At 42.8% G+C, this 15434-nt stretch overlaps 1 protein-coding gene across 2 annotated transcripts in view; it reads right to left on the minus strand.

The window, feature by feature from the left end:
• LOC139548921 (schwannomin-interacting protein 1-like) overlaps positions 1–3033 on the minus strand; it is a 324597-nt gene extending 321564 nt beyond the window's left edge. Inside the window, exons 1-2 of one of the 2 annotated variants that reach the window (XM_071358879.1) lie at positions 2950–3033; positions 2605–2695 (exon numbers count right to left, since the gene is read on the minus strand). In XM_071358879.1, coding sequence (XP_071214980.1) covers positions 2605–2695; positions 2950–2972 — 114 coding nt within the window. In that variant the 5' untranslated portion in view covers positions 2973–3033. The remainder of the gene's footprint in view (positions 1–2604; positions 2696–2949) is intronic. The other variant, XM_071358880.1, reaches the window with a different exon arrangement.
• Positions 3034–15434: the final 12401 nt, after the last annotated feature.

Consider the following 15434-nt stretch of genomic DNA (forward strand, 5'->3'; position numbering starts at 1 on the left):
CAGAGTGGAATCCCACGGGGAAACGGAGTCGGCACTCAGCAGAGTGGAGTCCCACAGGGAAATGGAGACGTTACTCAGCAGAGTGGAGTCCTACAGGGAAATGGAGAGGTTACTCATCAGAGTGGAGTCCTACAGTGAAATGGAGACGTTACTCAGCAGAGTGGAGTCCCACAGGGAAATGGAGACGTTACTCAGCAGAGTGGAGTCCTACAGGGAAATGGAGAGGTTACTCAACAGAGTGGAGTCCTACAGGGAAATAGAGACGTTACTCAGCAGAGTGGAGTCCTACAGGGAAATGGAGACGGCACTCAGCAGAGTGGAGTCCCACGGGGAAACGGAGACAGCAGTGAGCAAAGTGGAATCCCACGGGGAAATGGAGACGGCACTCAGCAGAGTGGAATCCCACGGGGAAACGGAGTCGGCACTCAGCAGAGTGGAGTCCCACGGGGAAATGGAGACGGCACTCAGCAGAGTGGAGTCCCACGGGGAAACGGAGTCGGCACTCAGCAGAGTGGAGTCCCACGGGGAAACACAGACGGCAGTCAGCAGAGTGGAGTCCCACGGGGAAACGGAGAGACGATAATGTACTTCTGAAATATGACCCCCTCCTTCACACATTATAGGCTTTTATAGTAGATGTCACTACCATACCAACTCCACTAGGCAGGATTTCACTAATCCTGTAAACTCACTAACTACATGTTCAATGGGATATAGTGGACCAGTGCTCTACCTACACCCTTCAAAGGATTCTTCCAGGTTCATTCTGAAATCCATCTATACAACACAAGACACTCTGATAACCTTCGCCCTCCCCACTGCCGCACCTGACATGATTCTCTGTCAGATACAGAGGTACCATACTCTGGAATTGTTATCTTATCATTTAAATTAGTGAATAGTATTCTAAGCAGGTCCTCCTTGTCTTGGCTGTATAAACATCCTCTGGTCGCTGTAGGGGCTAGAGGTTACTGATTTCTTCACATTTTACAAAATACAACTGTCAAATCAAATAGTTTGAGTCTTGCCGGCTGCTGATTGGAACGGTTATGAATTATTGTTGAGTGGATTAATGATGTGGGTAACTAACACCAGTCTGTAGTTGCTAAGACCGTACCAAGTTAGGAGATCCTATAGCCCACTATCCTATCCTGCAGGAGTGTAAGAAGGCTACAAAAAAAACATAATTGATCTAGAATGAGAGTTGTGAACAACCAAGTAGCCTATATATCTGAAAACTAACAAAGTGAAGAGGGACGAAAAGCACAGCACATGATCACCACACTGACAGCGTCAGTATAACATAGCACATCGTTAGAAGATACGGGATTGGGCTGTGCTTTCAGGCGTTCGTTCTCAATAATCCCCCAAGCCTAATAAAGCGCTGTAATGCACTTGGCATTACATATTCACGAGCTGCGCGCGACCAGGTGGATTTGTTGCAGGCTGTCACACGCACACGGACACACACACGCACACACGCACGACACACACACACACACATGCACGGACACACACACGCACGGACACACACAGACAAATAGCTCAAGCATTGAAAGTTGTTTTTTCCGCTGTGTGTCAGACTGTCAACTTTGGTGTGAGTCTTGTGACTATTATTCCTGCGCAGCATAACGACTTGTTTAGGCAAGAGCTGTTCCAATTATTTTGGGGCTAATCACCAGGATCATTTTCAATAGAAAATAAAATGTGCCTTCTCTCCCATGAACCAAAAGTGGTGAAACTCTGCTGGTCACCCTCATGTTACACCTATGCACAAGTAGGCCTAGGTTATCTCTTTAGATGCACTAAATGAATCAGATTGTATTCAGAGATTTAATTAAGGAGTGAGAGGTCGTCTGCATTTGCCTTTTCTCGACTGGAAAATGAAAGCTGTTTGGAGTGTGAAGGTTGGTGGACAGGATTTTAATGAGACCTTTACACCTGCGGCTGGCAGACGGAGAAAAGTGCCAGCACACGACTCGAAATCAACAATGAATGACACACGGAATTGATTCAGTCTACTGTATTATTTGAATTGGCTGGTAAAGCCAGTTCATTAAATGACAGTTGGAAGACAATGAAAGTATGAGTGCGAGAGATAGAGAGATAGAGAGAGAGAGAGTGAGAAACACTACAGACACGGGGCTTCGCTGTCCATGGTGCTGAACAGCTCCCTGCCTTAATTGAACGGGTTGGGTTTTTGAAACTTGGTGCAACTGAGTGCTAGCTTGGAAGACTTTCAGCTTCACTGTAGGCTACCTTTTGCACAGTAGACAGCTGTTGAAGGAGACTAAAATGATGTTATAATAGTGGAAGTAGTGGAAGGCTTTTCTGTGTGCCCAGAGACCACTCTTAACACATTATCAATCCCAGCAATGCTCAAACCAACTGAAATCAGCCAACCGAAGTCCATACACACAAAACGACCCAGAACAAAAATTAACAAAAATGCATTTCAAAATCATAGAACTACAGGTAGGTTACAGAATAATCGTCAAAATGGCGTAAGTCATCAACGCATAGGCTACAATATAATCTTTAAACGATCGACGTAAATGCATTTGAAACAGCAACGTGACTGCTGGATACTGATGTTTAGCCTACCTGGTTGATGCACAGGGCAAGACGCTTCCTTTCCCGCGCGCCACCCAGACTCCCGCCACGCAGCCTCGTGCCTTTCCCTTGATACATGTTCCTGGAACGACACAAGCAAAAGTTATGCCAATTAGCCTAATGTCCAAATTTTCACTGTAAAATACAGATGTCTCCGAGTGAGAAGCAGCTGACTATAGTAGGTCTCTCCGTATAGGTGCTGGCAAAAACCTATAGAGCTTGTTCTGCTAGCTAGAGCGTGATGTAGGATTCAATTACTCAAACTAAATTGAAACAGAATACGTCACTTATCAAACATGCATGACGCATCAACAGCCTATATTATGATTGACTAACCGATAATTGCCGGTCCTCAACATAGCCACCGTCAGATAGAGAGACAGCAGCGGAGAGTGAAGAGAGTAGAGTAGCCCCACTGTCAGAAAGAGCCGACTTGGGAATTGTTCTCTCATCCAATAAGATGTTTGGGTCGTGTATGATAGGCTATATACTGCATGTGTGTCGCGGCAAAGGGAGAGCAATTTAGTCCTGTAATCAACATAAATCACCAGTTTGTTAGCTCTCTCTGCAAAGCATGGCGGGAAAATATATATTCTCTCATTTACGGGTATCCGGGAAGGAATTTACAACCCTCATGTGTCGCCAGTGGACCTGCAGTCGCGAGTCATGGAGTCAGACATGGGAGATGAATATGCTGGGCACATAGATTGAATACCATGTATTTATTTGACAATAGAATACTGATGAAGCTTTAGGCTTGTCTGTGGTGTCCTTGTTTGTGGCCATTATTGTTTTTCTTCCGAAAAGTCGTCAAGAAAATCAAAGCACATTGATGATTACATTTGGCAATGTAGTGACAGCAAAACGCTGCAGTAGGTTGTGTCAAATATGACAGTGCCCAACCCTATAAATAGGCGGCACAGATAGAACGAGGAGCCAGATGTTTCACCGGATGTATACATCTGAAGCATCCGGTTGGAACCTCCGGCAGTGGGAGAGTATGGCGCGAGATTTTCTCAATGAAGAAAAGCCCGAACTGAATAGTTTTCTGTTCCCCAAAAATATGTTACGAAACAGGTTGCACTAAGTTTTGTAGACGTGGCCCTTTGCCAAAATTTTAAAAAATGGCGTTGTTTACAAGGGCAGCAAGGGCGAATTGAGTTCTTGCACACACACACACTTCACAGAGAATGCGTTCCTTAACAGAAATATTCAAATACATGCCAGAACGCCAATAGGATCTCGCTAGCTAGTGCTTGGCTCTGCCCACCTCTTTGCTTGTTCAACCCACTATAATGAATTAGCTCCCATTGAGATTAACTATCTTGGGTTAGTTATAAATATATTTGTAGGCGGCTTGAAATGGTCTGAGTAGACTGACTTTCTGTGGGTCTCCAACAGTAAGTAGCCAGATATGTTATTATCAGTGGCATTAACTTGGAAACAATGTAATTCATCATCAGTTTAGCTTCTTGGCTTAGCCTTTTAAGTGTAGCTTAGTGTGCTTTTATTGATCAATGCAGGTCAGTTATGTTAGGTTTTACCTAACTTAAACCAGGTAAGCAAAGTGGACAAAAGCTGGTAAGGTCCATCTGTTACAGAGCAGCCAGCAGCTGGAGTTGGGAGTGTCTGCCATCACAACCATGGCATCTTCAAGGACTAGACACAACAACTCCTCTCTGATGAGTAAGGTAAGAAAAGTGGGTATGACCACCACCACCATCGGCCCCTTAAAATGTGCTCCATCCTACTCAGTGAATTTCATAAACATAAAAACAATTAAATGTAAAAAAAAGTTATCCTTTTTAGATCACCAAATAACTGATTAAAACACCATATTTTGTAACGAAGGTAGCCTCAACAGCACTCTCTAGTACCATGGTGTAGCCAGAGGACAGCTATTTTCTGTTCTCCTCTAGGTACATTGACTTCAATACAAAACCTAGGAGGCTCATGGTTCTCACCCCCTTCCATAAACTTACACAGTAATGATCAAATCAAATGAAATTGTATTTGTCACATGCACCGAATACAACAGGTGTAGGTCTTACCGGGAAATGCTTACTTACAAGCCCTTAACTTCTTATGGCTGGGGGACAGTATTGAGTAGCTTGGATGAATAAGGTGCCCAGAGTAAACTGCCTGCTACTCAGGCCCAGAAGCTAAGATATGCATATTATTAGTAGAACCTGAGAAAAAAAAACAACCAGGAAGTGGGAAATCTGAGGTTTGTAGGTCTTTGCCTATCCAATATACAGTGTAAAATTTGGTCCGATTGCACTTCCCAATGATTCCACTAGATCTCAACAGGCTTCTGTTTCAGGCTTCTACTATGAAGGGGGAGCGAATAAGAGCTGTTTGACTGGGGGTCTGGCAGAATGCCATGAGCTAAGTCATGCGCGCGGCCGTGAGAGTGAGCTGCGTTCCTTTCCATAAAAAAAAAAGGAATTGTCAGGTTGAAACATTATTGAAGATTTATGATAAAAAATATCCTAAAGATTGATTCTATACATCGTTTGACATGTTTCTACGAACTGTAATGGAACTTTTTGACTTTTCGTCTGGACTAAGTGCCTGCGCCTCTTGAATTTGTGAACTAAACGCGCGAACAAAAAGGAGGTATTTGGACATAAATTATGGACTTTATTGAACAAAACAAACATTTATTGTGGAACTGGGATTCCTGGGAGTGCATTCCGATGAAGATCATCAAAGGTAAGTGAAAATTTATAATTCTATTTCTGACTTCTGTTGACTCCACAACATGGCGGGTATCTGTATGGCTTGTTTTGGTTCCTGAGCGCTGTACTCAGATTATTGCATGGTGTGCTTTTTCCCTAAAGCTTTTTTGAAATCTGACACAGCGGTTGCATTAAGGAGAAGTATATCTTTAATTCCATGCATAACACTTGTATTTTCATCAACATTTATGATGAGTATTTCTGTAAATGATGTGGCTCTCTGCAAAATCACTGGATGTTTTGGAAGCAAAACATTACTGAACATAACGCGCCAATGTAAACTGCGATTTTTTTATATAAATATGAACTTTATCGAACAAAACATACATGTATTGTGTAACATGAAGTCCTATTAGTGTCATCTGATGAAGATCATCAAAGGTTAGTGATTCATTTTATCTCTATTTCTGCTTTTTGTGACTCCTCTCTTTGGCTAGAAAAATGGCTGGTTTTTTTGTGACTTGGCGCTGACCTAACATAATCACATGGTATGCTTTCGTCGTGAAGCTTTTTTGAAATCGGACACTGTAGTGGGATTAACAACAAGTTTATCTTTAAAATGGTGTATAATACTTGTATGTTTGAGGAATTTTAATTATGAGATTTCTGTTGTTTGAATTTGGCGCCCTGCACTTTCACTGGCTGTTGTCAAATCAATCCCGTTAACGGGATGTCAGCCGTAAGAAGTTTTAACCAACAATGCAGTTCAAGAAATAGAGTTAAGAAAACATTTACTGAATAAACTAAAGTAAAAAATAAAATAAAAAGTAAAACAATAAAATAACAATAACGAGGCTATATACAGGGGTACGGGTACTGGTACCGAGTCAATGTGCGGGGGTACAGGTTAGTCGAGGTAATTTGTACATGTAGGTAGGGGTGAAGTGACTATGCATAGATAATAAACAGCGAGTAGCAGCAGTGTAAAAACAAATGGGGGAGGGGGGGTCAATGTAAATAGTCTGGGTGGCCATTTGATTAAATGTTCAGCAGTCTTTTGGCTTGGGGGTAGAAGCTGTTCCAGGCTCCACTACAGCCCCATCGATGTGAATGAGGGCATGTTCAGCCCTCCTGTTCCTGTAGTCCACGATCATCTCCTTTGTCTTGCTCACGTTGAGGGAGAGTTTGTTGTCCTGGCACAACACTGCCAGGTCTCTGACCTCCTCCCTATAGGCTGTCCCATCATTGTCAGTGATCAGGCCTACCACTGTGTCATCAGCAAACTTAATGACGGTGTTGGCAACGCAGTCGTGCTTGGCAACGCAGTCGTGGGTGAACAGGGAGTACGTACGCACCCCTGAGGGGCCCCCGTGTTGAGGATCAGCGTGGCTGATGTATTGTTGCCTAACCTTATCACCTGGGGGCGGCCCGTCAGTAAGTCCAGGATCCAGTTACATCCAAAGTGTAATTAATAACTTCACCATGATCAAATGTATATTCCATTTTTATTTTTCCCCATCTACAGTTCCAATAACGGCCCTTCTTTGAGAGGCATTGGAAAACCTCCCTGATCTTATTGGTTGAATCTGTGTCAAAAATTCAATGCTCAACTGAGGGACCTTACAGATAATTGTATGTGTGGGGTGCAGAGATGAGGTAGTCATTCAAAAATCATGTTATACACTACTATTGCACACAGAGTCCATGCAACTTATGACTTGTTAAGCACATTTTTACTCCTGAACTCATTTAGGCTTAGCGTAACAAAGGGGTTATTATACTTGAATCAAGACATTTCAGCTTTTTATTTTTAATTCATTTGTAAATATTTCTAAAAACATAATTCCACTTTGACATTATGTGGTATTGTATGTAGGCCATTGACACCACATCTCTATGTAATCCATTTTATGTTTAGGTTGTAACACAGCGAAATGTGGAAAAGGTCAAGGGATGTGAATACTTTCTGAAGGCACTGTAAATTAATTTGATCAGGTTTTTGCTTTGGCGGACCTTATTATATTTGTAAAAAAAACTCATGAATGCAACTGTTAATGTCAAATTATTTTGTGTTCTACTTGTATCCCTGGTTGTCTTGAAAATACCATTTTAAAACACTAATTATAAGGGCTGGACATGCAGATAAATTCAAGTCAGATAAATGAAAAGCCAATTTTTGCTGGGATCTTGGAACTGATAGTGTTAATAGAAAAAAGTGTGTATGTGTGACATTTGTCTACAAAGCTACATCTACACTGTCACTGGAAGTACAAGAAAATAGTCCAGATCTACACATATGCCCTCTGGTAACCCACGGACTCTGCTGTGCAAGGTTTATGTAGCCCTGGTAATAATCGATTCCTGGAGCACGTCCTTTATTTGCCCATTCATCTAGGAGACGTTGATGCCTTAGTAATGGCACACAGGCTGAGGCTTGGGTAAGGAGACACAAGGCGTAAACAAACAGGGATTCAAGAATTCAGTCATCTCTGGACACAGCAGTCTTTACACACTGTGTGGCATGAGAGGTCATGTAGGATATCAATGGAAGCTTTGGAAAACCCAAACATATACTTGTAAATATTTTCTAAAACATAGCTTTGGACACACAGAAGTGCACCGTTTCCTCGGGGTGTCGTAACCGATTGCTGCGCTCCAGTTCAGGACCGAAAAGCTGGCAGTTTTAAGTCTGGCTCGGTTTGGGTCCTGGTGATGACAGAAATATCACCAACCCTTGTGTTTGCCCACACCGGGTTCATGCTATGACATGACCGACCCTGGACAGTTCTATACTTACTTTCCTTACGACATGTTTCTGGACATTGTTGGATTCCTGGAACCTTTTATGATTATTCTGATCTGTTACTGCTCAATATGAGAGTGCTCTACCGGGCTGGAAGGGACAATTCACAGGTAGGGACAGAGATTCTTAACAAGTCCATACGCACCATTCTGGCGGTGTGCTTGATGTTCGTGCTGTGTTTGGTGAAATATCACATTGCGCGGACAGTGTGCCTGTTCATACGCGTCTATGTGTCCAGTGACTGTAGAGTCCTCAACTTGGTGATGATCGGCTATAAGATATGAAAACCCCTTGTCAGCTTCAACAGCTGCGCAAACCCACTGCTGTACTTCCTGGGTTGGGCAGGTACCAGCTCTGGGTCCAGTTATTTAGGAGTAAGATGGTCCATCTGGTGGTGTGCAGAGTATAACCAGATATACAGTGGCAAGAAAAAGTATGTGAACCCTTTGGATTTCTGCATAAATTGGTCATAAAATTTGATCTGATCTTTATCTAAATCACAGCAATAGACAAACACAGTCTGCTTAATCTAAGAACACACAAATAATTATACGTTTCATGTCTTTATTGAACACACCGTGTAAACATTCACAGTGTAGGGTGGGAAAACTATGTAAACCCTTGGATTTAATAACTGGTTGACACTCCTTTGGCAGCAATAACCTCAACCAAACGTTTTCTGTAGATCAGACCTGCACAACGGTTAGGAGGAATTTTGGACCATTCCTCTTTACAAAACTGTTTCAGTTCAGCAATATTCTTGGGATGTCTGGTGTGAACGAATCTCGAGGTCATGCCACAGCATCTCAATTGGGTTGAGGTCAGGCCTCTGACTGGGCCACTCCAGAAGGCGTATTTTTTTCTGTTGAAGCCATTCTGTTGTTGATTTACTTCTGTGTTTTGGGTTGTTGTCCTGTTGCATCACCAAATTTCTGTTGAGCTTCAATTGGCAGACAGATAGCCTTACATTCTTCTGCAAAATGTCTTGAGAAACATGGGAATTCATTTTTCCGTCAATGATAGCAAGATGACCAGGCCCTGAGGCAGCAAAGCAGCCCAAAATACTATGCTCCCTCCACCATACTTTACAGTTGGGATGAGGTTTTGATGTTGGTGTGCTGTGCCTTTTTTCTCCACACAAAGTGTTGTGTGTTCCTTCCAAACCATTCAACTTTAGTTTCATCTGTCCACAGAATATGTTGCCAGGAGCGCTGTGGAACATCCATGTGCTCTTTTGCGAACTTCAGACGTGCAGCAATGGGTTTTTTGGACAGTAGTGGCTTCTTCCATGCTGTCCTCCCATGAACACCATTCTTTTTTAGTTTTTTACGTATCGTAGACTCGTCAACAGAGAGGTTAGCATGTTCCAGAGATTTCTGTAAGTCTTTAGCTGACACTCTAGGATTCTTCTTAACCTCATTGAGCATTCTGCACTGTGCTCTTGCAGTCATCTTTGCAGGACGGCCACTCTTAGGGAGAGTAGCAACAGTGCTGAACTTTCTCCATTTATAGACAATTTGTCTTACCGTGGACTGATGAACATCAAGGCTTTTAGAGATACTTTTGTAACCCTTTCCATCTTTATGCAAGTCAACAATTCTTAATCTTAGGTCTTCTGAGATCTCTTTTGTTCAGGGTATGGTTCACATCAGGCAATGCTCCATGTGAATAGCAAACTCACTTTTTGTGAGTGTTTTTTATATTGCAGGGCAGCTCTAACCAACATCTCCAATCTTGTCTCATTGATTGGACTCCAGGTTAGCTGACCCCTGACTATCTTTTGGATAAGTCATTTACCCTAGGGGTTTACATAATTTCCCCAACCTACACTGTGAATGTTTAAATTATGTATTCAATATAGACAATAAAAATACAATAATTTGTGTGTTATTAGTTTAAGTATTTGTGTGACTTACAGTAGATGAAGATCAGATACATTTTTTAAATCAATTTATGCAGAAATCCAGGTAATTTCAAAGGGTTCACATACTTTTTCTTGCAACTGTAGTACCAACCTTCTCTGGTACTGCCAGATATCAATGACTGATTTTCTTATTTTTCTGTAAGTCAGAAAAACAGCTAATTATTTTCTGTTAATAGGTAAATGGGCCATTTTGTTCTATGCCTTTTGGCACAGAATTGCCCATTTGTTCAGGCAGGCCTGCATCATAGAGATGGGTCCATCTTAGCCTCTACTGGACTATACTCAGCTGCTTAGTCAAAGTGACGAGAGGTTAAAACATGGATTATCTGATGTGTTCTCAAGGGCTTTTGTAGCCTATTCTGGAAATGAATAATATACAGCACACCTTTTTCTCGATAGTTTTTTGTAGGCACGTTTTTCCATTTCACAAACAACAAAGTACAGAACTCAAAACAATACCAAATCAAACACATTCAATGTATTACTGTATTCAGTCACGAAGGTAATATTCTCACCTGTGGGCATGTTCAACAAAAGGTAGTCCATTCAAATTCACAGAGGTACTCTAACATTGACTTACATATTGTATCGCAGATAAATAGTGCCCTCTGTTGTTGACACAGTTGAAAAACATATCCACATTGCTGAGGCACATGCATACAACAACAAAAACACTCAGAAACTTCACACTTACAGGGCATGGAAAACACATATTATTACACCAAATAGTACTTTAAAGATACAAATATAGTTACTATGTATATAGTAGCTCTTTTACACTATCAAATGTAATTTAGTGATTAGCTTAGAAACTGCAATAAACAAGCAAAAGGCCTGAGTGTGGCTTCATAGCAACGTATACAAGGTACAGCAATAGCTTATCAGTAACTGCATCAATAAAGGACCTGAAAGAACATTTTAGTGGAGGATCTTTTGTACCTTTTTAGACATGGACACAGACTCATAGCCACGGGAAGTAGGGGTGCAGCAGCACCCCCTAATTAAAAATAAATACATAATTATATATATATATATACAGTGGGGAGAACAAGTATTTGATACACTGCCGATTTTGCAGGTTTTCCTACTTACAAAGCATGTAGAGGTCTGTAATTTTTATCATAGGTACACTTCAACTATGAGAGACGGAATCTAAAACAAAAATCCAGAAAATCACATTGTATGATTTTTAAGTAATTAATTTGCATTTTATTGCATGACATAAGTATTTGATACATCAGAAAAGCAGAACTTAATATTTGGTACAGAAACCTTTGTTTGCAATTACAGAGATCATACGTTTCCTGTAGTTCTTGACTAGGTTTGCACACACTGCAGCAGGGATTTTGGCCCACTCCTCCCTACAGATCTTCTCCAGATCCTTCAGGTTTCGGGGCTGTCGCTGGGCAATACGGACTTTCAGCTCCCTCCAAAGATTTTCTATTGGGTTCAGGTCTGGAGACTGGCTAGGCCACTCCAGGACCTTGAGATGCTTCTTACGGAGCCACTCCTTAGTTGCCATGGCTGTGTGCTTCGTGTCGTTGTCATGCTGGAAGACCCAGCCACGACCCATCTTCAATGCTCTTACTGAGGGAAGGAGGTTGTTGGCCAAGATCTCGCGATACATGGCCCCATCCATCCTCCCCTCAATACGGTGCAGTCGTCCTGTCCCCTTTGCAGAAAAGCATCCCCAAAGAATGATGTTTCCACCTCCATGCTTCACGGTTGGGATGGTGTTCTTGGGGTTGTACTCATACTTCTTCTTCCTCCAAACACGGCGAGTGGAGTTTAGACCAAAAAGCTCTATTTTTGTCTCATCAGACCACATGACCTTCTCCCATTCCTCCTCTGGATCATCCAGATGGTCATTGGCAAACTTCAGACAGGCCTGGACATGCACTGGCTTAAGCAGGGGGACCTTGCGTGCGCTGCAGGATTTTAATCCATGACGGCGTAGTGTGTTACTAATGGTTTTCTTTGAGACTGTGGTCCCAGCTCTCTTCAGGTCATTGACCAGGTCCTGCCGTGTAGTTCTGGGCTGATCCCTCACCTTCCTCATGATCATTGATGCCCCACGAGGTGAAATCTTGCATGGAGCCCCAGACCGAGGGTGATTGACCGTCATCTTGAACTTCTTCCATTTTCTAATAATTGCGCCAACAGTTGTTTCCTTCTCACCAAGCTGCTTGCCTATTGTCCTGTAGCCCATCCCAGCCTTGTGCAGGTCTACAATTTTATCCCTGATGTCCTTACACAGCTCTCTGGTCTTGGCCATTGTGGAGAGGTTGGAATCTGTTTGATTGTGTGTGGACAGGTGTCTTTTATACAGGTAACGAGTTCAAACAGGTGCAGTTAATACAGGTAATGAGTGGAGAACAGGAGGGCTTCTTAAAGAAAAACTAACAGGTCTGTGAGAGCCGGAATTCTTACTGGTTGGTAGGTTTTCAAATACTTATGTCATGCAATAAAATGCAAATTAATTACTTAAAAATCATACAATGTGATTTTCTGGAATTCCGTCTCTCACAGTTGAAGTGTACATATGATAAAAATTACAGACCTCTACATGCTTTGTAAGTAGGAAGACCTGCAAAATTGGCAGTGTGTCAAATACTTGTTCTCCCCACTGTATATACAGTGCCTTTGGAAAGTATTCAGACCCCTTGACTTTTTCCACATTTTGTTACGTTACAGCCTTATTCTAAAATGGATGAAATGAAGAAAAAAAAAGCCTTAGCAATCTACACACAATACCCCATAATGACAAAGCAAAACGTTTTGAAATGTTTGCTAATTTATAAAAAATGTAAAACTGAAATACCTTATTTACATAAGTATTCAGACCCTTTGTTATGTGACTTGAAATTGAGCTCAGGTGCATCCTGTTTTCATTGATCATCCTTGAGATGTTTCTACAACTTGATTGGAGTATACCTGTGGTAAATTCCATTGATTGGATATGATTTGGAAAGGCACACACCTGTCTATATAAGGTTTCACAGTTGACAGTGCATGTCAGAGCAAAAACCAAGCCATGAGGTCGAACGAATTGTCCGTTGAGCCCTGAGACAGGATTGTGTCAAGGCACAGATCTGTGGAATGGTACCAAAAGATTTCTGCAGCATTGAAGGTCTCCAAGAACACAGTGGCCTCCATCATTCTTAAATGGAAGAAGTTTGGAACCACCAAAACACTTCCTAGAGCTGGCCGCCTGGCCAAACTGAGCAATCGGGGGAGAAGGGCCTTGGTCAGGGAGATGACCAAGAACCCGATGGTCACTCTGACAGAGCTCTAGAGTTCCTCTGTGGCGATAGGAGAACCTTCCAGAAGGACAACCGTCTCTGCAGCTCTCCACCAATCAGGACTTTATGGTAGTGACCAGACGGAAGCCACTCCTCAGTAAAAGGCACATGACACCCCGCTTGGAGTTTGCCAAAAGGCACCTAAAGACTCTCAGACCATGAGAAACAAGATTCTCTGGTCTGATGAAACCAAGATTGAAACCATGATTGGCCTGAATGCCAAGCGTCACGTCTGGAGGAAACCTGGCACCATCCCTACGGTGAAGCATGGTGGTGGCAGCATCATGCTTTGAGGATGTTTTTCAGCAGCAGGGACTGGGAGACTAGTAAAGATTGAGGCAAAGATGAATGGAGAAAAGTACAGAGAGAAACTTGATGAAAACCTGCTCCAGAGCCCTTAGAAGCTCTGACTGGGGGCGAAGGTTCACCTTCCAACAGGACAATGACCCTAAGCACACAGCCAAGACAATGCAGGAGTGGCTTCGGGACAAGTCTCTGAATGTCCTTGAGTGGCCAAGCCAGAGCCCAGACTTGAACCTGATCGAACATCTCTGGAGAGACCTGAAAATAGCTGTGCAGCGACGCTTCCCATCCAACCTGACAGAGCTTGAGAGGATCTGCAGAGAAGAATGGGAGAAACTCCCCAAATACCGGTGTGCCAAGCTTGTGGCGTCATACCCAAGAAGACTCGAGGTTGTAATCGTTTCCAAAGGTGCTTCAACAAAGTACTGAGTAAAGGGTCTGAATACTTAAGGCAATGTGATATTTCATTTTTTATTTGTAATAAATAACAACAACAAAAAACAATTTAAAAAAAAAGGGTTTTGATTTGTCATTATGGGGTATTGTGTGTCGATTAATGAGGGGAAAAAACTATTTAATAAATGTTATAAGGCTGTAACATAACAAAATGTGGAAAAACTCAGTGGGTCTGAATACTTTCCGAAGGCACTGTGTATATATACAGTACTAGTCAAAAGTTTGGACACCTACTTATTCAAGGGTTTTTCTTCATTTTATTTTTTTCTACATTGTAGAATAATAGTGAAGACAAACTATGTTTAACACTTTTTGGTTGCTACATGATTCCATGTGTTATTTCATAGTTTTGATGTCTTCACTATTATTCTACAATATACACTGCTCAAAAAAATAAAGGGAACACTTAAACAACACAATGTAACTCCAATTCAATCACACTTCTGTGAAATCAAACTGTCCACTTAGGAAGCAACACTGATTGACAATAAATTTCACATGCTGTTGTGCAAATGGAATAGACAACAGGTGGAAATTATAGGCAATTAGCAAGACACCCCAATAAAGGAGTGGTTCTGCAGGTGATGACCACAGACCACTTCTCAGTTCCTATGCTTCCTGGCTGATGTTTTGGTCACTTTTGAATGCTGGCGGTGCTTTCACTCTAGTGGTAGCATGAGACGGAGTCTACAACCCACACAAGTGGCTCAGGTAGTGCAGCTCATCCAGGATGGCACATCAATGCGAGCTGTGGCAAGAAGGTTTGCTGTGTCTATCAGCGTAGTGTCCAGAGCATGGAGGCGCTACCAGGAGACAGGCCAGTACATCAGGAGACGTGGAGGAGGCCGTAGGAGGGCAACAACCCAGCAGCAGGACCGCTACCTCCGCCTTTGTGCAAGGAGGAGCAGGAGGAGCACTGCCAGAGCCCTGCAAAATGACCTCCAGCAGGCCACAAATGTGCATGTGTCTGCTCAAACGGTCAGAAACAGACTCCATGAGGGTGGTATGAGGGCCCGACGTCCACAGGTGGGGGTTGTGCTTACAGCCCAACACCTTGCAGGACGTTTGGCATTTGCCAGAGAACACCAAGATTGGCAAATTCGCCACTGGCGCCCTGTGCTCTTCACAGATGAAAGCAGGTTCACACTGAGCACATGAGCACATGTGACAGACGTGACAGAGTCTGGAGACGCCGTGGAGAATGTTCTGCTGCCTGCAACATCCTCCAGCATGACCGGTTTGGCGGTGGGTCAGTCATGGTGTGGGGTGGCATTTCTTTGGGGGACGGCACAGCCCTCCATGTGCTCGCCAGAGGTAGCCTGACTGCCATTTGCCATTAGGTACCGAGATGA

Source organism: Salvelinus alpinus, chromosome 22 (assembly GCF_045679555.1).
Source record: "Salvelinus alpinus chromosome 22, SLU_Salpinus.1, whole genome shotgun sequence".
NCBI classification, from domain to species: domain Eukaryota; kingdom Metazoa; phylum Chordata; class Actinopteri; order Salmoniformes; family Salmonidae; genus Salvelinus; species Salvelinus alpinus.